Raw genomic sequence first — 24,951 nt, 5'->3', positions numbered from 1 at the left:
AGTTTAAGAGCTCTCATAAAGGTGCCTGCCTATGGAAGAAGTTTGTACAGCAGAACATAGAAACTGATCTGGACAGAGAATCTACAGAAAAGATCCAAAGAGTAAACTCGGCAAAGTTGACTGGTTTTGAAACGTGACTTATTTTTGTAAATTGTAATCAGGATTTATTTTTATCGGACTGGTATTGTGGAGGAGGAGCTAAAAGATAGGCATAAGAGAAAAGAGTTGTAAATAGTTGTTAGTTAATATTCTCTGTTAGACTTAAGGAATAAAGTTACTAATTTTTATTTTAAATAGTAACTTTTGGGATAGCTTTTTGCCTTTCGAATTTTAAAGATTACAGAACAAGGATGAATCATTTCTATGTCGCTGGTTTAAATTAGCAGATGGGTTTACCCCATGGTGTAACAGTGTGGGGGCTCGTTGTTGGAATTTAAACAGTTTGAGTCTCGGATTTGTGATGTGAACAGATTTAGACAGATTTGAATAGATTTGGGGTATGATAAAGCGCAGCAGATTTAAACTCTTTAAATAAAACATAGGTGAGAAAAGTTGTTTAATTTAGATGACTTGTGGTTGATTAAATTAAAAGTGAGAGAAATAGCTCTTAACATTTCTAAAGAGTTTCTGGGATTTGAAGATAATTCTCAAATTTGCCAAGAAAGTTTAGAAGGAAAGAAAAAGACCATACTTTTAGAATGAGCAAATAAGTTAGATTTGGGTTTAACCAGAGACAAAAGTAAAGCTGAAATTGTAAGGGAGTTACTCAAACACTTAGGTGTATCTGAGAAATGGACAAGTGCAGTAGAGGTAGAAAAACTTAAATTACAATAGAGGAAAATGGAGTTAGAAGATAAACAAAGGGAGAGAGAAAGAGAAAGAGAGAGAGAAGAAAGAGAGAGAGATACAGCAAAGAGAGACAAGGTTCTTAGCTCAGAAAAAGAGAGAGAAGAAAGGGAGAGTGGAAGAGGGAGAGAAGAGAGAGACAAACAGAGAGAGAGGAAAAAGAAAGAGAGAGAAGGTTCTTAGCTGAGTAAAAAGAGAGACAATTTGAATTCGAGAAGCTGTGATTTAACATGATGAAGATTAGAAGAGAAGGTAGTGATATAAACAAATATTCTAGGAGAAAGTGAGGACTGCAGATGCTGGAGATCAGAGCTGAAAATGTGTTGTTGGAAAAGCGCAGCAGGTTAGGTAGCATCCAGCACTTCAGGGAAAACAGCCCCAGCCTATTCAGCCTCTCCCTATAGCTCAAATCCGCCATCCTTGGCAACATGTTGTAAATCTTTCCTGAGCCTTTTCATGTTTCACAACATCCTTCCGATAGGAAGAAGACCAGAATTGCACACAATATTCCAACAATGGCTTAACCAATGTCCTGTACAGCCGCAACATGACCTCCTGTACTCAATATTCTGACCAATAAGGGAAAACATACTAAATGCCTTTTTCACTATCCTATCTACCTGCGACTCCACTTTCAAGGAACCATGAACCTGCACTCCAAGGTCTCTTTTTTCAGCAACACTCCCTCGGACCTTACCATTAAGTATAGAAGTCCTGCTAAGATTTGCTTTCCTAAAATGCAGCACCTTGCATTTATCTGAATTAAACTCCACCTGCCACTCCTCAGCCCATTGGCCCATCTGATCAAGGTCCAATTGTAACCTGAGGGAACCTTCTTCGCTATCCACTACACCTACAATTTTGGTGTCATCTGCAAACTTACTAACTATACCTCTTATGCTCACATCCAAATCATTTATATAAATGACAAAAAGTAGTGAACCCAGCACCGATTCTTATGGCACTCCACTGGTCACCGGCCTCCAGTCTAAAAAACAACACCACCACTCTCTGTCTTCTACGTTTGAGCCAGTTCTGTATCCAAATGGCTATTCTCCCTGTATTCCGTGAGATCTAACCTTGCTAATCAGTCTCCCATGGGGAACCTTGTCGAATGCCTTACTGAAGTCCATATACATCACGTCTACCGGTCTGCCCTCATCAATCCTCTTTGTTACTTCTTCAAAAAACTCAATCAAAATGGTGAGACATGATTTCCCATGCACAAAGCCATGTTGACTATCCCTAATCAGTCCTAGCCTTTCCAAATACTGCCCCTCAGGATTCCCTCCAACAGCCTGCAGACTACCGATGTCAGGCTTATCTATTTCTCTACAGTCTATATCTTCCATGTCCTTTTCCACAGTAAACACTGTTGCAAAATATTTGTTTAGTATCTCCCCCATCTCCTGTGGCTCCCCACAAAGGCCACCTTGCTGATCTTTGAGGGGGCCTATTCTCTCCCCAGTTACCCTTTTGTCTTTACCATATTTGTAAAAACCCTTTGGATTGTCCTTACTCCTATTTGCCAAAACTATCTCATGTCCCCTTTTTGCCCTCCTGATTTCCCTTTTGAGTATACTCCTACTGCTTTTAAGCTCTTTTAAGGATTCACTCAATTTAACCTGTCTATACCTGAGGTATGCTTCCTTCTTTTTCGTAACCAAACCCTCAGTTTCACTAGTCATCCAGCATTCCCTACACCTACCAGCCTTTCACCCTAATAGGAACGTACTGTCACTGGACTCTCGCTATCTCGTTTCTGAAGGCTTCCCATTTTCCAGCCATCCCTTTACCTGCAAACATCTGCCCCAATCAGCTTTTGAATGTTCATGCCGAATACCATCAAAACTAGCCTTCCTCCAATTTGGAACTTCAACTTTTAGATCTGGTCTGTCCTTTTCCATCACTATTTTAAAACTAATAGAATTATGGTCACTGGCCCCAAAGTGCTCCCCCGCAGACACCTCAGTCACCTGTCCTGCCTTATTTCCCAACAGTAGGTCAAAAGGCCTCAGGTGTTTTCACTGTAATAGAGTGGGACACATAAAATTACAGTGCCAAAGGTTTCAGAAGGGCACTGGGGAAAGATGTTTTCACTGACAGAAGGCAGGACATGTAAAATCACAGTGCTGGTCATTAAGGAAAGGCATTGTGGGAAAAGATGTGGTAAAAGAAGCTAAGCCAAAGCTTTTACCAAATAGTAAAGGAGATTCCAAGAAGAGCCGAGGAGCTACAGGAGAATGTGCAGCCTAGGCAGGGGCTGGGTATAGGGTTGGTTCCTGATCTCTACAATGACTTCACCTTTGTGAGTAAAGTTTACTTTGAAAGAAAAGAGGGAGAAGGACAAGAAGTTATAATTTTGAGAGAAACAGGATCTAACCAATCGCTGATAATAAGAGATGAGCGAATGTGCACTCTTTCGGATCTGTTACCCAAGAGTGTGGTAATTTGTGGGATAGATGGACAGAAATTTAGTATTCCCCTGTGTAAAATCAGGTTGGAGTGCCAACTCAAGACTGGGGAAGTCTCAGTGGGAGAGTGTCAGTTCCAGAAATTCAGTTTGTTCTTGACAATGATTTGGCAGGATCCAAGGTGGGAGTGACACCACTTGTTGTGGAGAAGCTCAAGGAAGACCAAGAAACTGAGGAGTTAAAACAGAAATATCCTGGGGGATCTATGATGGCAGCGATCTGAGAAGATCACACTGCAGAGCTTCGCATCGCAGCAGGAGCAGGACGGTCCTTTAACCTGTTGAAAATGTGTTGTTGGTTAAAGCACAGCAGGTTAGGCAGCATCCAAGGAATAGGAAATTCGACGTTTCAGGCATAAGCCTTCATTCCTGATGAAGGGCTTATGCCCGAAACGTCGAATTTCCTATTCTTTGGATGCTGCCTGACCTGCTGTGCTTTAACCAGCAACACATTTTCAACTGTGATCTCCAGCATCTGCAGACCTCATTTTTTACCCGGTCCTTTAACCTGACCAACCCAAGTCATCAGGATTTCTTAGGGTGTTGGAAAGATTGTGGAGCCCCAAGAAACATTTAAAAATTGACTTACCTGTATTTTCAGCTGTCCAGAAATGCCTAAAAAGGGAGGAGGAGCATCTGATGCCGGGCCTGCAGCTCAGTCTGCAGCAGCCTCGGAGCTGATTACTCTTCAGGACCTGGTGAACCAGCTCTCAAAATCTCGCGAGATGTTGGGAAACAAATTGAAGAGAAGCTGGCTCCAGCCTCTCTCATGCTGCAGAAGCATGAGCAGCAGCGGGGAGACCTGGAGAAGAGGACGGATGAGGTGGAGCACAGGGTCACAGTGGTGGAAGCTGATGCCAGTTCATTCGAGGAAGAGATCCAAGCCCTGAAGACGCAGGTTCGTAATTTGTGTGACCATGTGGATGATCTTGAAAACAGGGGCAGGAGAAAAAACATTTGGATCATGGGTCTGCCTGAGGGTAAGGAGGGTGAGCGGCCTACGGAATTTGTTGAAGATTGGCTTCCGAAATTCTTTGACTTGGAGACTGGCATGAGAGGATCGAAGATAGAGAGGGCTCACCGGGTCGCAGCGTGGAGGTCGGGTCTGGGTCAACGCCCTTGTCCTTTCCTGGTGCAGTTCCATCATTACTGGGATAAGGAGAGAGTCATGGAGACTTCCAGGCTCCAGGGGAAGGATCCAAAGGCCCTAATTTACGAGGGGTCTAAGATCATGTTTTTTTCAGGACTTTTCAGCAGCGGTGATCCAGAAACGAAAATCGTATGATACTGTCAAGAGAAGACTAAAGGAGCTTGGGATTCAGTACTCCCTGATATACCAGCAGTGCTTCGGATCACCTTAGATAGATCCATGTATCTCTTTGACACATCGGAGAAGGCAAGAGACTTTGTGGACAAACTAACCTAATTTAAACAATTGTATGTATAAATTTTGTTGCTTGGGTATGCGTTTATCATTCTGTAAAAGAAATGGAGGAAATCCAGTTGGAGCTTTGTTTTTCCCCCTTTTTTTTTCCTCTGTTGATAATAATTTGGTTCAAACTATGTGTGGCGGTGGTTAAGATCTACATTTTAAATTTCTAAGTTAGGACATACCAAAGGATGGGTGGGGTATTTACTCCCCTTTTTTATATAAAAGAATGTTTTTTATATTGATATTCTATGGGGTGTTTATTCTTTTTAGCTTGCGCTTGCGATGTGGCTCTAGCTGGGAGAAGGTGGTTGAGATGGTTAGATGCCTATTTATGGGTAGTTCGGGATGGGTAGTTGCCCCCCCCCCGGGCAAGGGGTGAGTTCCCCTACTCAGTGCTATGTTGTTTTTTATTTTTAATAATTTCGTATGTTTGTTCAATGTAGTGGTTTCAGTTTATGTAATTTTTATATTTGGTGGACCTTGCGACACTAAGGCTCAGCAATTTGTGGTTCGGGTTCCTCTTCTCTGGAATTTAAATGTAATTGCAGAAGATTATGGCTAATGATTTGATTAAATGGTGTACCTGGAATATCAAGGGAAGTCACTCACCAATTAAGAGGAAGAAGGTACTCTTGAGTCTGAGAGAGGAGAAGGTGGATATTGGTTTGTTACAGGAGACACATTTGGATGACAAGGAACATCTGAAATTACAGCAGAATGGTTTTGACAGAGTTTATTTTTCATCATTTAATACCAGAAGTAGGGGAGTGGCTATGTTGGTTAGGAAAAATCTCTCATTTAAATTGCTGGAATGTGTTAAAGACACATTTGGGAGTTTTGTAATTCTTAAAGCCTTGATAAATGGGGAAGAATATGGCATTTTAAATATTTATTGTCCCCCAACTCATCCTCTTAAATTCTTGTTAGATGCTTTTTCTAAATTGATAAGTCTCAAGTCTTGGCACATCATTATAGGGGGAGATTTTAACTGCCTCATGGACCCCACAGTAGACAGGTCGCCTAAAGGTCCCCCGATAGCCTCTGTACAAACTAAACAGTTATTGGGCTTGTGTGGGGAATTAGGGTTGGTGGACATCTGGAGGTGTCTCCACCCTACAGATAGAGATTTCATATTTTTCTCCAATCCGCATAGATATCACACGAGGATTGATTTTTTTTCTGACCTCTGCGGTAACCCTGGATCTGGTGGCATCCTATATGATTGGTAATATTGCCATCTCTCATCATGCTCCAGTGTACCTCATGGTTAAGATTAAGGATGTTACAGTGGATTCAAGGTACTGGCGAATGGACCCCTTTATTCTCATGGACAGTACGTTTGTGGAGTATTTCTCGAAGGAATTTCGGGCATTCCTAGACATCAACATAGACTCGATTGATAGCTCATCTGTTCTCTGGGAAACTGCCAAAGCTTATGCCGGGGGTTAGTTATTTCATATTTCACCAGTAGGAAGCAGCAGAAGGGTGAGCAGCAGCGTCTCCTTGAAGCACGGTTGAAGGCAGCCGAGAAGGCCTATTTTGACAAACCCTCGTTGGTCAAACGACAGAGGATTACGGCACATCAGTCTGCAATAAATTCCATGCTCACACAGATGGCAAAGAAGGAGCTGGCTTTTGCAAAGCAAAGGTTATACGAGCATGGTGACAAGCCAGGCAAATACTTAGCATACCTTGCCAGAAAGAGAAGTGCCCCACAAACCATTACAGCGATTAGGGAAGGGTCTGGCAACCTAACATGTGATTCTAAAAAGATTAATGTGGCGTTCCAGAAATTCTACTCTAAGTTACCTCAGTCTGAGAATTGTGAGGAGGGGCAGGCCAAAATGGAATCCTTTTTTAGAGATCTGAAGCTTCTGGGTGTGATTCCCGAACAACAGTCCTTTCTCAATGCCCCATTATCTGAGCAAGAAGTGCAGGAAGCTGTGAGGCAGCTTCAGAGTGGAAAGGCGCCTGGTCCTGATGGACTTCCCAGTGAATTCTATAAGGAATTTATAAGTATATTGTCAGACCTGATGCTGAATATGTTTAATGATTCATACAGTCATGATTGTCTCCCACCATCTCTGAGAGAGACCAATATTTCACTTGCCCTTAAAAAAGGGAAGGATCCAGAAGACTGTGCTTCATACAGGCCCATCTCGCTCTTAAATGTGGACTTTAAGATCCTCTCTAAGGCTCTCGCATTAAGGCTGGAGACTGTGTTACCCTCGATTATTAAAGAGGATCAGACGGGCTTCATAAAGGGTCGCAGATCCTCCAATAATGTTAGGAGGCTGCTTAACGTAATTCAAGCATGCCGACAGCAGTCAATATAGGGATTGGTGATTTCTTTAGATGCAGAGAAGGCATTTGACCGAGTTGAATGGCCGTACCTTTTCTATACTCTAAACCGGTTTGGTCTGGGCTAAGTTTTCATAAGATGGTTAAAGGTTCTCTACAGTGTACCTTTCGCTGCGGTCATTACCAATGGGGTACGATCAAGCAATTTTAATATTTCTAGGGGCAGCCAGCAGGGCTGTTCCCTTTCACCATTACATTTTACATTGGTGATTGAACCGTTGGCAGAGGCTATTCGTGGGGATCTCAATATATCAGCTCCAGAAGTGGGGTCAAAATTACATAAGATCTCGCTGTATGCAGACGATGTTCTAATTTTCTTGACCAATCCAGCAGTCTCAGTGCCTTGCCTGATACAATGCATTCACGTGTTTGGCACTTTTTCAGGGTATAAGATTAATTTTGCTAAATCTGAGGCTATGCCTGTGGGTGGTCTTATGAAAGAGTTGTCTCTTGAGAGTGACTATAGATTCCCATTTAGGTGGTCACAGGGGGGTTTCGTGTATTTGGGCATATTCATTACTCAAGTTGTGGATTGGCAGTTCAAAGCTAATTTTACTCAATTATTTTAAAAAATTAAACAAGATCTCCAAAGATGGGAGGCACTGCCAGTCTCACGGTTGGGTCGGATAGCGCTTATTAAGATGAATATTCTCCCTCATTTGCTATACCCTATATGGATGCTCCCCATGATTTTGAATAAACAAACACTCAGGAGACTGAATGGTTAGTTCAGCTCCTTTATCTGGCACCGTAAACGGCCCCTCATTAAATTAGTCAAACTGCAGTTGCCTCACAGATTGGGGGGAGTAGACATTCCGTACATTAAAAATTACCAGTTAAGCTCACTTTTGACCTACGTGAGTGATTGGGTTTGTGGATCTCTCTTTCAATATGGCTAGATATCAAAGTCTCCCAGGTAAGGTGCCCCCTTACCAGTTTGCTGTTTTTGGACAAGGTGAGGACAGTTAGGGAATATTGCCATAACCCAATTGTCATCAATACTGTTAAAGCATGGAGGGCAATTCGGCAGAGGGAAGGTAATATTGGCAAAACGTCTTTGTTTACACCTTTAGTGGGTATGCCGAGTTTTCAACCGGGTATGATAGATTCAGGATTTAAACATTGGGCAGCTAGGGGTATATCTTGCATGGATGATTTATTTGAGGGAAATGTAATAATGTCCTTCGATCAGTTAGTACGGAAGTACAAGTTACCTAATAGAGACCTCTTTCGTTTTTTTCAAGTTAGGGATTTTATTCAAAAAAAGACCACACTTTTGACTGATCCCTACAAATCTGACATAGAAAGAGGGGTACTAAGGGCTAAGAGTACACACTCTGTCAGTACTTTATATCACCAATTGGGGGTGCCACCTCAGATGAGTCTGATCGACTCTGCAAGATGTGGGAAAGAGAGCTGGGTGTTGAAGTTTCTTCAGAGGCTTGGGAGGATATTTGGGAGAATGCAAGGAAGATATCAATTTGCAATAGGACCCATGCTTTACATTTGAAGATTCTCCATAGGGTCCACTTAGCCCCAGACCGTTTGTCAAAATTTAAACCAGGGGTATCTTCAGCATGTCCCAAGTACAAAGTCTATACGAGTACTCTTACCCATTGTCTTTGGTCTTGTGACAGGCTTCAAACATATTGGAGCGCTGTGGTGGGTACAATGGAGAGGATTTTAGGTGTAGGGGTGGAGAAGGACCCTATTTCGCTCCTTTTGGGCCTACCCATTGTATTTCCTGCAGACTCGCATAAGAAAAAACTTTTCAATATTCTTACATTTTGTGCAAGGAAGAATGTCTTGCTAGGTTAGATATCAGAAAATCCCCCAGGCCTGTCGGGTTGGCGGAAGATTGTTATGGAGGATATTCCCCTGGACTTTCTCACAAATATGGTACACCACAAAACTGAGAATTTTTACAAGACATGGCAACCCTTTTTGAAATACCTGGACACAGGTTTATCTGCCACACTAACATGGGCTTTTATATAGCCGTAACGATTGTGTTTCATGAGTCCAATATCCAGGGAGGAGGAACTGTGAATGTTTTGTTTGGCTGGGCTGAGTTATTATTACTTATTTGGTTATTGTTAGGTATTTATTTATTTAGTTAAATAGCTAGTTTAGGTTTTTAAAAAATTTTATACTTCTCTATATATGTGTATACATTCATATAAGAGGGTGGGTTGGGGATTTTTTTTATTATTTGGGTTTAGTTTTGTACTATTTTTGTACTGTTTTGAATTGCATTGTTTTGTATTTGTTGTAATATTTAAAAATCAATTTTTCTTACTAAAAATATATTATAAAAAAACAGAAATATCCTGCTATTTTCTCAGACTGTGTAGTAACCAGATCGCACTATCATAAGTCACAGCACAAAGCAAAAAATAAAGAGAAAAATGAAGGAGTTGAGGTTCAGTTAGCAGACACCCTGTTTGATGTAATGGTGCAGGAAAACCCTGTACAGACAGAGGGTCAGACAGAAGTGTTTAGTCCTGAAAGGCTAAGAGACTTGCAACAACAAGACAAGACAATAAAAGACATATATGTGGATGTGTACTCTGAAAAGGAGGCAGAGAATATTCAAAGGTTATTATCTGAAAGAGAGAATCCTAAGACAGAAATGGAGACCATGGCAGGTTAGTGCAGAGGTGAAATGGGCTGATTGCATAAGATTGTGTTGCCTGTAGCATACAGACAGGAGGTGTCACGGGTAGCACATGAACTACCTGTAGGAGGTCACCTAGGAGTATGAAAGACTCAGGCTAAGGTACAAAAACATTTTTATTGGCCTGGAATGCACAAGGATGTCATTAACTTTTGCCATATGTGTCATACATGCCAAATGGTAGGTAAGCCACAGGCAATAATAAAACCAACACCTTTGTTGCCAATTCCCGCACTAGTAGAACCTTTCACATGGGTTATAATTGGTTGTGTAGGTCCACTCCCTAGAACTACAAGTGGGAACCAGAACTTGTTAACCATAATGGATGGGTCTCGAAATTTCTGGAGGCAATTCCATTACGGAGTATCAAGGCAAAACAGGTGGGAGAGGAGTTAGTAGCTTTCTTCACACGGTATGGATTATCCAGAGAGATTCAGTCGGACCAAGGGTCAAATTTTACTGCTAAGCTTTTTAAGGAGGTTATGGATAGCTTAGGTATACAGGAATTTAATCCAGTGCAATTATCTAGAACCCCAGGGAGCTTTAGAAAAGTGTCATCAAACCTTAGAGACCATGTTGAAAGCATACTGTCAGGATTACCCGAATGGTTCAGAAAAAGGTATCCATTCGTATTGTTTGCCATTAGAGATGCCCCAAATGAAACTACTCAGTTTACTCCCTTCAAGTTAATATTTGGTCATGAAGTGAGAGGTTGTTTGAAATTAATCAAAAAGAAATTGACAGGACCAAATTTGGAGGTCTCACACTTAGATTATGTATCCGAGGTGAGGGAGAGATTAAATCAAGTAGGTGAATTAGCTAAACAACACCTAAAGAGGGCATAGCATAGAATGAAGCAGGTGGCAGATAAAAGCTCTAAGAACCAGATGTTTTCTCGAGGGGATAACGTGTTAGTACTGTTACTAATGACAGGAGATCCCTTCAAAGCCAGGTTTAGTGGTCCCTATCAAATTGAGAAAAAGTTGAGTCAGGTGAACTGCCTAGGATAGATGCCAGATAGAATAAAAAGGTATCAGGTATGTTGTGTGAACATGTTGAAACCATGTTATACTAGAGAGAAAGAGCTGGAGAAACAGGTATTAGTAACTGTCCCACGGAGTAGGGAATCAAATCCAGATGATGTGGATTTTGATGTGCCTCAAAATAGATTTTGAAATAAAGAAGTCCTTGAGGAATGGGGCTGGTTAGTAAGCTATCTGTCTCAGGAGCATAGAATGCAGTTGACAGATTTGTTACTGCAGTATAAGAACATATTTAAGAATTAGATGGGGAGGGCTAATGCTTTTGTACATGAAGTAGACGTAGGGAATACTGCTTTGATAAAACAACACCCCTATTGGCTTAATCCTTTCAAAGCCAGACAGGTTCAGATGGAGGGGGAGGCCTTGCTCGACAAGGACATCATCAAACCGAGCCAGAGCGAGTTGGGTTCGCTAATTGTCTTAGTTCCCCAATCAGATGGGACTCAATGATTCTGCGTGGTTTATTGGAAGGTCAGTGCTGTTACAAACTCAGACTCATATCCAATTCCTAGATTGGAGGATTATATTGAGAAAGTCGGACAAGCCAGTCACATCACCAAGTTGGACTTCATGCGTGGTTACTGGCAGGAACCTTTACCACACAAGGCGAAAAACTTTGTGCCTTTGTAACCCCAAGTGGGCTATATCAGTTTAAAGTGATGCCTTTTGGAATGAAGAACGCATCGGTCACATTCCAAAGGCTTACGAACAGAGCTATGGCTGCGTTAACAAACTGTGATGCTGCCTGAACTGCTGTGCTCTTCCAGCACCACTGATCCAGAACCTTAACAAACTGTGCAGTCTATTTGGACGATGTAGTGATCTTTAGTAAGCCCTGGAAAGATCACATGGTACAGTTGGCAGAGCTCTTTGAATGACTATGAGACGCAAAACTGGTAATAAACTTAAACTAAACTGAATTTGCGAAAGCAGTGGTGACGTTCTTGGGAGATAACATTGGTCATGGAAGGTTGACCCCACAGAACACAAAGATGAAGGCCATCGAGGAATTTCCACGATCAACTTCAAAGAAAGAGGTGCTTCGAGTCTTAGGGCTCAGCAGATTCTATCAGAAGTTTATTCCAAATTTCAGCAGTGTAGTGATACCATTAACTGATTTGCTGAAGAAGAACACAAAGTTTCAGTGGACAGAACAATGCCAGGAGGCATTCGACCATTTCAAAGCAATATTAACCACTGCGCCAGTTTTAGCTACACTAAACTTTTCAAAACCTTTTTAAAGTTGCCATCGATGCTGATGACATAGGAGTTGGGGCTGTACTGCCACAGGAAGATGATGATGGGACAAAGTAACTCAACATCTACCAGAGAAAATACTCTAAGATTGAGAAAGGACAATTGAGTTTGGCACCGGCCTAACAACATTTTAATGTGTATGTCACGAACAATGTGTCGGAGATGGTTGTGTACATGGATCACAATCCTCTTACATTCTTGGAATGCTTTAAAGACAAGAACATGAGACAATTTTGCTGGAGTCTTATGTTACAGACAATGTGATGATTGAGGGACGGTCATTGATGATGCAACTGAAAATGACTGGGTCAAGGTATTATGATGTTGTGTGTGTATTGTACCTTTAAGAGAGGTGAAAGGCTGGCAAAGACTTAGCAAGCACACAGAGTACTGGAAAATTTTAAATGTAACATTTGGCTAAACAGCTAGCAGTAGCTGGATTGCTATGAGACAAAAACAGATTTAAATTCAGCCAACCAGTTTAAATTATGCCCCAAGATACCGAATTCCAATCAAGTTTGAATTTAGTACTTTGATAATATTAAAATCAATGAAACAATCCAATGCTTTGGGGTATAAATATCAGACATTTTGAACAGTCAGCGGGAGTGGGAGAACTGCCAAAAGGCCAACAGATGTAGACTGCTAGTTTAAGAGCTCTCCTAAAGGTACCTGTCTGTGGAAGAAGTTTGTACAGCAGAACATAAAAACCGATCTGGACAGAGAATCTACAGAAAAAATTTAAGAGGAAACTCGGCAAAGTTAATTGGTTTTGAAAAGGGATTTTTTCTTTTGTAAATCGCAACAGGGACTTTTTTATCGGACTAGTATTGTGGAGGAGGAGGAGGAGATATAAGATAGGTTTAAGAGAAAGGGGTTGTAAATAGTTGTTAGTTAATATTCTCTGTTAGACTTAAGGAATAAAGCTGTTAATTTTACTTGAAATAGTGACTTTTGGGATAGTTCTTTCCCTCTCAAATTTTAACAGATTACAGCACGGGGTGAATCTTTTCTGTGTTGCTGGTTTAAATTAGCAGAGGGGTTTACCCTCTATCGTAGCAAAGGACATTATTCTAAGGAACTGCTGCCGAGATGTCCTACAGCTGAGCCGATTGACCTCCAACAACCACAGCCATCTACCTCTGCACCCTCCAGTGTTGATTCTGGCTTGATGGTAATGGTAGAGTGAGGGATATTGCAGACCATGAAGTTGCTGCTGATGGACACAGCATCTTGGGTTTTGAGTTGCTCAGTCTGTTCAAAGTCTGTTCCATTTTGCACTTCCACAGGGTGTTGATGTGCATCTTCTGTCACACATGTGATCTCCAACAATCCAATGGCTGGAAATATTGGACCACTTTGTTTTGCGTGAACATACCAATTTGGAGCAGGAGTCGGCCACTCAATCCCTTGAGCTAGTTCTACCCTTCAATCAGATCATGGCTGATCTTGATTACTCTACATTCCTGCTACGCATGACAACATTTCATCCCCTTGCTTGCCAAAAATCTATCTATTGCTGCCTGAAGAATATTCAAAGACTTTCCTTCCATCTTCTTTCAAGGAAAGAGTTCCAATGTCTCTAATAGAATAGCCCTGATATGTATACAGGTCTAGAATTCCCCATCCTTTCCATATCCACCCTGTCAAGAAAGCTTTAGATACTTAAATGGACATAAACTAGCAAAGGAGAAAGTGAGGACTGCAGATGCTGGAGATCAGAGCTGAAAATGTGTTGCTGGAAAAGCGCAGCAGGTCAGGCAGCATCCAAGGAGCAGGAGAATCGATGTTTCAGGCATGAGCCCTTCTTCAGAAATCCTGAAGGGCTCATGCCCGAAACGTCGATTCTCCTGCTCCTTGGATGCTGCCTGACCTGCTGTGCTTTTCCATAAACGAGCAAAGCCTTGTTTGACAAAAAATAGCTACACAAGCCTAGCTTCCGAAACATTTGATGTTTGCTTAAGATTTACATGCAAACTAAAACTGACTATAAGAGGAAATTCTGCTTGTTTGGGAGATACTCATGAACTCTCATGCAGCTAACACCGGTATTAAATATTAACACATTTCTTTTGACAAGACCTTACAAGGGTAAGTGGAAGATGTTCTACAGTATATTGCAAAACACTGTTCAAGGTAAAGCTTTTATAAATATTGGCAATAATATCCAAACTGCTTACATAACATAAGTAGTTCAAGGTAAAATGGTAAAAGAAAATAAATGATACGTCAGCAAAATGATCGACTAATATGAAGTCAACCGAGAGCCAGTTTACCTTGTCAATATTTATCAGAGGGAAGAGTTCCTGCACCTTTTCGGGCCCAATCAAAAACTGTGGTGTGCCATTCCATCGTGTCCGGGTCATCTGGTAATGAAATTCATCCACTCGGGTCGGGGTGGTAGCAATCCGAATACTGCCAGGCTGGTGAAAGCCAACTGCCTGTGGAAAGTGATCCCAAAGCAATGACTGAGAATGTCTCTGTGGTTCATTCTGGCATGTCACAAACATTTTTGGCGAGACTATTAGCAAAACTTCTCTGGCCCAACTTCACTTCCACCTTGCTTTTTTTGTCTGTTAAATTCAGGAGGTCTCTGCTGTTTGTTGGAGGAGTGCCTACACAACTACATGAAGAATTTAACGCTGCAAATATAGCAAGTGGTTTATTCAGCAGTTCTGCCATTAGCTTGTTTACCCGTCTGTCAGAGGCAAGCGCTCTGCTATTTTAAGTGCAACCAAGTTATAAGAAAGCTACGTCTCCAATGACAGAAATGAATGGACTTGCAGGATTGGTTTTACATTTCATGATCAATCTAATTCATGTGGCCATGTGAACGTTTTCCACAGCTTCTGCGGCTGTGAATATGCTCTGCTTTTATATCATTCACAGAAATTGTAACCAATGTGCCCCTCTCATTTTTTATTTTAGAGTGAGTAAGCAATTTCTTTAATATTGCAGTTCCTTTTTTTTTGTACCACCACATTCACTGCCTCAGCCCAGGTCGCTGCACAACCACATTGACCACACATCTTTGAGGGAACATTGCTGGCATCTACATTGGAGAAAATGCTCATCCATCAGATCATACAGAGTTAGTGAAAAATTACACTTAAGAACTTGAAAAGCAATACTTCCCATGCATCTTACTGAGGGTCAAATACATGAAAGGGTGGAACCTGGTCTTATCGCTGTCTCTGTCCCAAATACAGTGCTAAAACCTGTGAAGAAATAAGTCTAAACTGGGCTCAAATATTCTCTCAAGCAGAAATGACTTTGCATTATCTTATGTAGATCTGGATTTTTTAATGAATTATCATCTGTTCTGGGGCATTAAAGCCACTAAATTGGGAGTTGGACTTACTATCTCAGTGCTGCACATTAATGGTGATCTATACTTTCCCATGTAGAAAAAACTGGAAAAGAAATCCAACCAATCCAAAATTTCAGTTTTATATCGCTATCCAAGTCAAATACTGTGTTACAAGTAGCACAGACAATGGCTTTCTCCCATAGGGCATACATCCCACCATCACAAAAAGTCTCTTGAAATTAACCATCCTTCAAGTCTAGTCAAATCCCTATGGCAACTATTTAGTTCAGCATGCTTCTAAAATGAAGGACAATATGACCTCCTTTGCTGTGCCTTTCTCTTCCTCCCTGTTCTGGTTGCTAGCCCTATTCTCTGCTGTCGTCCAAGCTACTTGTCCTCCTCCTCCGGCCCAGAATGCAGTTACAAGACAGTTAGCAAAATGTGAAACACCAAGGTCCTCTTCTCATCAGACTCGCTACAGTAATAAAAGACATAAAAAAAACAATAAAATGAGCTAATTGCCTGAAATGATGAACCAGCAACTAATCCTAAAATACCACTTGATCTCTTTCAGTAGTGTTGGTAATGGATTCCTTCTGCCTGCATCTACCTTGTGCTGCTCCATGTGTTCTGCTGAGTCAAGTGGTAGGTTTGTGAAAGGGTTCCCCAAGAAACAGTAATTATCAGTAACTTTTAGATATCTGGTGTGGACTCTAAATAGCCTCACAAAAGCCGAATCCAATATGATGGGAAGTACAACTCTAGCTCAAATCTTCTGTCGACTATATTTGCCATAACTGATGCAAGACTTCATGCATTAGTATTTTATTCACCAGAGACCCTCTGCACCTTTCTGAACTCTGGTGCCACATTAACAATACATCAATACGTTTAATCTCAGTGATAAGGACAAAATAATTTTTTGATGCTTACTTTAGGTATTCTTGCATGAAGTATATCCAGCCCTGGAGCTTTTACCTTCCTCAAACTATTGGTGATTGATTAATTGTCTGTTTCATACGCTGCATCTATGGAATGATCAAACACATGTTGTGGGCAGCACGGTAGCACAGTGGTTAGCACTGCTGTCTCACAGCGCCTGAGACCCGGGTTCAATTCCCGACTCAGGCAACTGACTGTGTGGAGTTTGCACGTTCTCCCTGTGTCTGCGTGGGTTTCCTCCGGGTGCTCCGGTTTCCTCCCACAGTCCAAAGATGTGCGGGTCAGGTGAATTGGCCATGCTAAATTGCCCGTAGTGTTAGGTAAGGGGTAAATGTAGGGTATGGGTGGCTTGCGCTTCGGTGGGTCGGTGTGGACTTGTTGGGCCGAAGGGCCTGTTTCCACACTGTAAGTAATCTAATTTCCTTTGCTTCTTGCTATCTGCCAGTGTTTTCAAATTGGCTTAACATTTCTTCTTCTTTTTCCATCTATGCTGACCTCACTAATCTGATCTCTTGATTTAAAAAGTCCTACAGAACTCGACTGGATTTTCTTCATTCTAAAAATAAATGAAAATACATAGTTTTACAGATTACTCCTGGTGAAGCTAAAATGTCTCTTATATCACCTTTTCCCCATGACCCTGGCATTCCAAACTCTCTAAATAAAGTTGACAATGTCCAATCAGTTTGCTATGAGCAATGAGAAATCTAGTTTGAATATACTGTGATGGATGGTGGAGTGAACATACAGGTTACTGGAGGCACCAACCTGTCCAGTCTCTTCCTCCAAAGCTTCATAAAGTTTGATGCTGTAGTAATGAATTTTCTTCAAATTGATCCCAGGATGAAAATATGTTGTTAAACCAGCCTAAGCAAAAAAAAACAAGTATTTGGAATTAAGATGCAAGTAAAAAAAAAGCAGAAATGAATTTGGCTGAAAATCTTTACCTAAGGGAAACTAGACAGACATCTAATTCAAAGGGGGTTAGTGAAGACTTATTGGTATGAGAAGGAATTTTCCAACTATTTCTATAAAAGTGCAGAAAATGTACAGCATTGGCCATTATTAATTATTCTAAGCCAGAGCCTCACTCCATTTTGCATAACTTTTATTATATATTACAAAGAATTTATTGAGTTGTTACATGTTTCAATTAGCTAAAGCTCCATGTTGGGAGACTATGTTCCAAAATGACTTGAAAATGCAGTGTAGGTTGTGAAATTTAGTTTGTGAACTGTAACATGATTGAAAATAAGCCACAATTTTAACTTGCAAACTACTCATAGTGTTGCCTGCCGTAAAATCTGATCTACCTACTCAGTGGTAGCATTTTCATCTCTGAGCCTCTCAGTTTACAATCTGAAAGCCCACTTCAAGTCTTCAACACATTTGATACCTTGGAGCAGTACTAGGGCGTACTGTGAGGTCAGAGGGGCTATCTTTCAGAAATGCTAAATTTAGCTCATATATGTCTGTTTACGTAGATGTAAAATAATACGTGATATTATTTGAGTAAATAGAGAGAAGTCCTGCTGGTTTCTATCCCCCAATCAATATCACCACCCTCACAACAGATTGTTTATCTCACAAAAACCTCTGGCTGTTATCTCATCCCTATTTGTGGGACATTCCTGTATGAAAGGTTGTTGCATTGGCCTACAAAACAGTAACCAGACTTCAAAAGGAAATTCACTTTGGGATGTTCTGTGGATGTGAATGGCAGAATGTAAATCCAATAACTTGCTCTAGTGTATAAAAACAGGAAATACCATTATCAGGAAAAGATCATGATGAACCTGCAGTTTTCTAACACTATGAAATAGATGAAAGTTCATCAACAAAAAGACACTCTCAAAACTATTGATCACATTCAAAACAAACAAAAGCTCATCCCAAGGGTTCAGAACAGCAAATTTAAAGTACCTGAACAATTCAAACACTTTTCTAATCTAGCTATGTAACTAAATCTCTAATGGACCGTTAAATTAATTATGGAAGTAAGTACAAAATTAAAAAAATTCTAATCCACTGATGGTTTGTAATTACTTAAAATGACCTGGAATGTACAATGTGTTTAGACATGATCCTCCTCCAACCTGTTTTTATCTCACCTTGTCAGAATAGCACATTCCTTTCTCCTTTATGTATCTATCCATCTTCCCATAAATTCACTCAACTCAATCACATCCCATATTTCAAGTACACTGAGTAAGATGCTCTTTCTGAATTCCTTGTTTGAATTTCTGGTGACAATCTTTCATCAATAGCCGGAAAACAGAACATTCCGGAAACACTTAACAGGGCTAGTGGCATCTGCAGAGAGATACCAAGTTACTTTTTGGGGTCAATGATCTATCCTCAGCTTTGGTTATAGCAATAATCAACCTGAGATGTTAACTCTGTTTCTCTGTCAACAGATGATACCAAGTCTGCCACATAATTCCAGCATGTTCAATTTTACTGCAGATTTCCAAACTCTAGATTATTTCACTTTATTTGGTGGATGCTAGTCTTGGGTCTCTTTGCAATGGAAACATTTTATCAACTTCTACTGAGTAAAGGACTCTATAATATTAAAGACCTGTGTCAAATCATTGGCCCACCTTTTAGCTCAGGGGAAATGAGCCCCAGCCTGATTAATCTAATCTATTATCGCACATGTTAATCTATCGCACACATTAGAACATAGATCATAGAAAAATACAGCGCAGTACAGGCCCTTCGGCCCTCGATGTTGCGCCGACCGAAGCCTACCTAACCTACACTAGCCCAATAACCTCCATATGCTTATCCAATTCCCGCTTGAATGACCATAAAGAGGGAGAGTCCACCACTGATACTGGCAGGGCATTCCATGAACTCACAACCCGCTGAGTAAAGAATCTACCCCTAACATCTGTCCTATACCAACCTCCCCTTAATTTAAAGCTGTGTCCCCTAGTAACAGCTGACTCCATACGCGGAAAAAGGTTCTCACTATCAACCCTATCTAAACCCCTAATCATCTTGTACACCTCTATCAAATCTCCCCTAAACCTTCTTTTCTCCAATGAGAACAGCATTCTCGAGTGTAACTGTTTTGTTTTATATTCTAGAGATCAAAACTATGCACAATAGTGTTCTGATCAAGGTTTTATACTGAAGAAGTCATATCAGAATCGAAACGTTAGCTCTGTTTCTTTCTTCACTGATGCTGCCAGACCTGCTGAGGTTCGCCAGCATTATCTGTATTTGTTTCTGTACATGTTTAGTATGACTTTGCTGCTTTTCAATTCTGTCTCTTTAGGAATTGCTCCCAGTGGCTTGTTTGTTATTTTTAATGGTCTCACCAGTTTTAGATCATGCTATATTCCAATAGCTCAATTAGTAAACAATACTTCATCATATTTATAAATATGCTGAAAATCATCAAAGCTCCAACTTTTTTTGAAAAAACATTAAATTGAAAATTATGTTCTTGAAAATTAGACACGTTAGGAATCCAGCTTTGGAATTTGAATCTGAAACAGGCTACTCTCCGAACGATAGCGTTTGTGTTAGTAGATGAGTAATAGAGCCTCCTAAGTGAGCAACCTAAATTCAAATCCCATCATGTAACTACTGCATTTAAATATATTAGGAATATGGAGCTAACATGGTGCTGAGAAGATCACCCAATTTTCATAAAAATCCATCTGATTCACTGATGATCCTTTGCAAATGAAATCTATTAATCTACTGTCCTTGCCTGCCTGTTCAGTATGTGACTCCAGATGCAAAGCAATGTAACTGACTCTTAATTGCTCTCTGAATTGGCCTAGCAAATCAGTCACTTATATTCAAGATTTATTTTTGCTGGCTGTCCCTTATTACTTCCCTCACATTTCTTCACCATATCCTGATGACCTGCTCTTCAGCCTCTTCCAATTCATTCCTATAATCACATGGCGATATAGAGTCAATTGAGTAATCACGGCACAGAAAGAGGCAACTCAGCTCAGTGAGTCTGTGCTGAAACTGAAGTGATTCTAGAATTATTAGCATTCCAATCCTCCATTCCTTCTTGTGAAGAGGTTTGAACACACTCTCTATTCGACTTGTGTAAAAATTGGTTACACTTCCAATAATTGAGGAAAATGTTTGTATACAATTTTAGAGCAAACACATCATAAATTTTTGATTTTGCTTTCAATTATGAAATAAAAATTCCTCACTCTGAATTAAACCAAGTTTACCCTTGCTAGACTGATGTTTATAGTATTTTAAGAAAGCACATTTTGGTAGAAATTCTGTATTGTGGAACTGGCAATTTTCTCAGAAATAACCAAACACTTTTTGCACTACTCGCAGCAGCTTTTATTTACATGTATTTATTTAACTGGCCATCATACTGGAATTTTAGAATACAACTGAATATAGATTCAATTGTATATAAAATGGGAAGTCAAATAATGGATAATATTTCAGAATACATACATATATATATTACACTGAAAAGCGTTTTCAGAAGTATAACTTATCCTGATTATAACATAAGCTGAAATAGAAAAAAATACATTAAAAATATTAATGTACAAGTTAATTAACACATATTAGAATGGATTAGTAATTGGGGAATAGCAATGGAGCATATAACGTATCACAGAGCCATGCAACATGCACATACTGCAAAACTACAAAAAAAATCTCAATTTACACTGTACATTTGACATCAAAATGAATCTTAAGAGACTGTACATTTACAACACATCTATGCTAAATGTAGTACATTTTAACAAAGATGCATTAAGTACAAAAGAACATATATGTACATATTTATAAAACACAGCAGTATGTTACAGCTTTTATAATAAATTAATTAATGAAATATCCAGCTATCAATGCTTGTTAAATCGTGTAATGTTAATGATCGTCAAATCGTGTGATTCCGTCAGGGGAGTCTGTTGTCTGCCGTTGCCCCTCTCCAAAAAAAATGGAAAACAGTTAACAGAAAGCAAAAGAAATCACTCTTTCTAAAGTTATATAGAATTCTATTTGAGTGTTCTTCAAAGTAAATCTTGTGAACAAGATAGCATTATACACAAATTCAGGCTTTTCTACTGTCATTGGAATGTCATTTCAACTGCACAACATAGCCCTGCTACACTCTAGAAAAAATTACTTTGTCTTTCCTCCTTCAGTGAAGACTTCCTTTTACCCAAGTACAAAGCTCTGGGCCAGAAGACAGGAATTTGTTCACGGTAGCACAAACTAAAGATATGAATTAGTGAACCACTCGACTTCTGCTTTTTGCTATGCCAGCTAAACGCATTGGATTCTTAACGCATTCTCAAACATTATGAAGGTTCAAGAATCCCTTTACATCTGAAGATGATACATGGCACAAGATACTGGTTGTAGGGCAATATACTCTAGATGTTAAACTGCTGCAGCATCAGGTACATGAAAGACTTCCTGGCACTTATCCAAAGAAAAACAGTGAGTACTCTAGTGTCCTGGTTAACATTCACCTGACAGTTATCATGGCCAAAAATACGGTTCAATAACTTGATGACTGTTTGTAGGAACTTTCTGTAAACAATTTAGCTGTGTGTTGACTTGCCCAACAGTGACCTCACTTCTCCAGTAACATAATGACCACAAAGCTCCTTAGGATGCCCTGGGGACATGAATTATACAGGATGAAGGCAAGTTCTGTTCAGTTCTGCCTGTTGTACTTCAATCATTCAGACAGTTTTACAAACATAATCATATTATCTTCAGTGAACAGAAAATTTCAGTTTGGAGGAAGGTTAGCAATGGAGTTCCCTTGGAGTCAGTTATAGGACTCTTGCTTTTTTTGATTATATTAAAGATCAGGACAACTTCCAAGTTTACTGACGGTACATTGGAAGCATTGCAAATTGTGTGGAAGATTGGAAAAAGTACGAAACCACTACCGGTTGGTGGAGTAGACTGTAAGTGGCAAATGGTATTCAATGGAAAGAAAGTGTGAGGTGACATATTTTGATAAAAAGAACATGGATATACAGCAAAAAATAAAGGACGCTACCCTAAAGGATGTGTAAGAATGGGTGTACACATGCATAAGTCACTAAAGGGCAACTCAGAAAGAGTTAGCAGCTAATAAAACATACAGCTTTGTTTTGCAGGGGGATAGAATACATGAGCAAGGAACCTATGTTCAACTTGTATAAGACACCAGTTAGACATTATCTGGAGTACTATGTACAGTTCTAGGCACCACACTTGTGGAACGATGTGAGCATTGGAGAAAGTGCACAAGAGATTTACAAGGTTAATTCCATGGGTGAGAAACTCCAGTCATGAGGATAGATTGGAGAACCTGGGACTGTTTTCATTGGAGAGGCTAAGAAGAGATTTAATATTAGTTTTCAAAATCATGAGGGGTCTGTAAAGAGTAGATATAGAGACAATATTCCCGCTCATAAAAAGATTGAGCAGAAGGTACAGATTTGAAGCAATTTGCAAAATGAGCTTTGATCAAAGCTTTTTCCACACAGCAAGTAGTTAGGCTCTAAAACACACCACCTGGAAGTGTGGTGCAGGCAGGTTCAATTAAAATATTCAGCAGGGTGTTAGATGATCATTCAAATAGAAACAGAGTGCAGGGTTATATGGAAAAGGTAGAACATTGGAAATGCTCATAGAATTCCATGGGTTTGACCAGCCTTCTTCTGCACTGTAAGAATTTTTTTTAGATTAGATTACTTACAGTGTGGAAACAGGCCCTTCGGCCCAACAAGTCCACACCGACCCGCCGAAGCGCAACCCACCCATACCCTTACATTTACCCCTTACCTAACACTACGGGCAATTTAGCATGGCCAATTCACCTGACCCGCACATCTTTTGGACTGTGGGAGGAAACCGGAGCACCCGGAGGAAACCCACGCAGACACGGGGAGAACGTGCAAACTCCACACAGTCAGTCGCCTGAGTCGGGAATTGAACCCGGGTCTCAGGCGCTGTGAGGCAGCAGTGCTAACCACTGTGCCACCGTGCCGCCCACAATTCTGTGATTCTCCCATGAAATTTGTGTTATATTGCATGCACCCTGAAACTGTCACCAATTTGTAATGTATGCCAACTAAACTATTGCACTGAGCACTTTATACCAAGCACAATTGCTTTCATGAGAAAAATAAAGATCACATGACAGAAAACAAATAAGTTAATTCCTTACTGCGTGCCATGTAGAGCCAGCTGTTAGCTCCGACTTTTCCAGCAATATCACATCTTTCATCCCAGCTTTGGCAAGATGATAAGCCAGGCTAACTCCAACACAGCCACCTCCGATAATCACTGTCTCCGCATTATCTTTCCACCTTTTCACAGGGGATTGTGTCCGGTTATTTTCATTGCTAATATGCAGAAGAACACAAAGAAGCTATTTATTTCAAGTTGTGCCACTGGCTGCAAATGTGCACACAGAAACAGCTATAGGATTGGTAAGCTTCATATATGTTTACATATAGAATATACTGGATATGCCTTACACAAAGCTTGTGTGCACTTTGATATCACAAAAGCTTTACTTAATATGCTCCCAACCATACTCTGTTCAAATACTCCTACTGTTATGTGTAACCTTTGATTTCTTTTAATGAATCACAGTATATCTGTGAGTAAATGCCAAATGCACATGTAAAGTTAAATGTCTTATTTGGTCAGATTATCAGCAATAATTGCGAACCTGTATTGGGAAATCTGTGGTGCGATGGGAACATTGTTGGACTGCTAATCCAAAGACTCAGCTGATTCTCTCGTTCAGATCCCACCAGGCAACTGCCGAACTTAAAAATTCAATGAAATCCAAAATATAGAGTCAGTTATTAACATCTCTTTTGGGAATGACAGTTCCTATCTTTACACACATGTGAATCCAGACCCATAGCAAGGAGTTGGCTCTTGACTGTCCTCTGCAATAGCCTAGAAATTAGGAACCAACAATGCCCACATTGCATCCAAAGAATAGGGTACGGTGCATTTACATTCAGTACACATACCCACACTGGACTCGCAGTGTCTTAATTGGTTTGGAATTTATTAAAGAGAAAAGACTAGGTGTGGAGGAAGTGATATAGAAGAAAGATATATCTTAAAAGTCAGTCTCCAACCCCACTGTAATCGGCGCCCCCAGGATTTTTGCAACATTGATTCACTGAACGGCACATTGCAATGGTAATGCAATGAAGACAACGATACATTGGAACAGCAGAAGGTGCATTCTGCGCACACAGTTCAGGAAAGCACTCACCCCTGTTTGGATGAGGCGCTGCCTATTAGACGGACAGGAATCCAGCGGGAGCACTCCGCTAACACAGGCAGCTTTCCACGGAGAAAGGCAGAAGGGAAGCACCTTAGCAGCCTCGACATGGCCAGATCCTAAAAGATCCAGTTGGAATATAGAAAATTGCATGAAATAAATCAATATAATTCCACCCCCACCCTCCCTCTCTGCTGTACTTTTACCCAAACTTTGACGCTCTCCCAAAAGACTTTGCAACTTTTTGCGAAACCTTGTCCGTTTGCACCACTCTCTCCCCCCCACCACCCCCACACCCCCACCTCGCCTGGGAGACCAATGAGAGAGGCAGGGAGGCGGCT

At 40.5% G+C, this 24,951-nt stretch overlaps 1 protein-coding gene across 2 annotated transcripts in view; it reads right to left on the bottom strand.

Moving 5' to 3' along the window:
- dmgdh (dimethylglycine dehydrogenase) overlaps nt 1-24,757 on the bottom strand; it is a 140,108-nt gene extending 115,351 nt beyond the window's left edge. For both annotated transcript variants that reach the window (XM_060835719.1, XM_060835728.1), the window contains exons 1-4: nt 24,602-24,757; nt 23,528-23,705; nt 17,110-17,208; nt 14,366-14,530 (exon numbers count right to left, since the gene is read on the bottom strand). In XM_060835719.1, coding sequence (XP_060691702.1) covers nt 14,366-14,530; nt 17,110-17,208; nt 23,528-23,705; nt 24,602-24,720 — 561 coding nt within the window. In that variant the 5' untranslated portion in view covers nt 24,721-24,757. The remainder of the gene's footprint in view (nt 1-14,365; nt 14,531-17,109; nt 17,209-23,527; nt 23,706-24,601) is intronic.
- Between the last annotated feature and the right edge of the window lie 194 nt (nt 24,758-24,951).

Source organism: Hemiscyllium ocellatum, chromosome 2 (assembly GCF_020745735.1).
Source record: "Hemiscyllium ocellatum isolate sHemOce1 chromosome 2, sHemOce1.pat.X.cur, whole genome shotgun sequence".
NCBI lineage: Eukaryota > Metazoa > Chordata > Chondrichthyes > Orectolobiformes > Hemiscylliidae > Hemiscyllium > Hemiscyllium ocellatum.
Note: the sequence above shows the minus strand (reverse complement) of the source record. Positions and strands in the feature narration are given on the sequence as shown.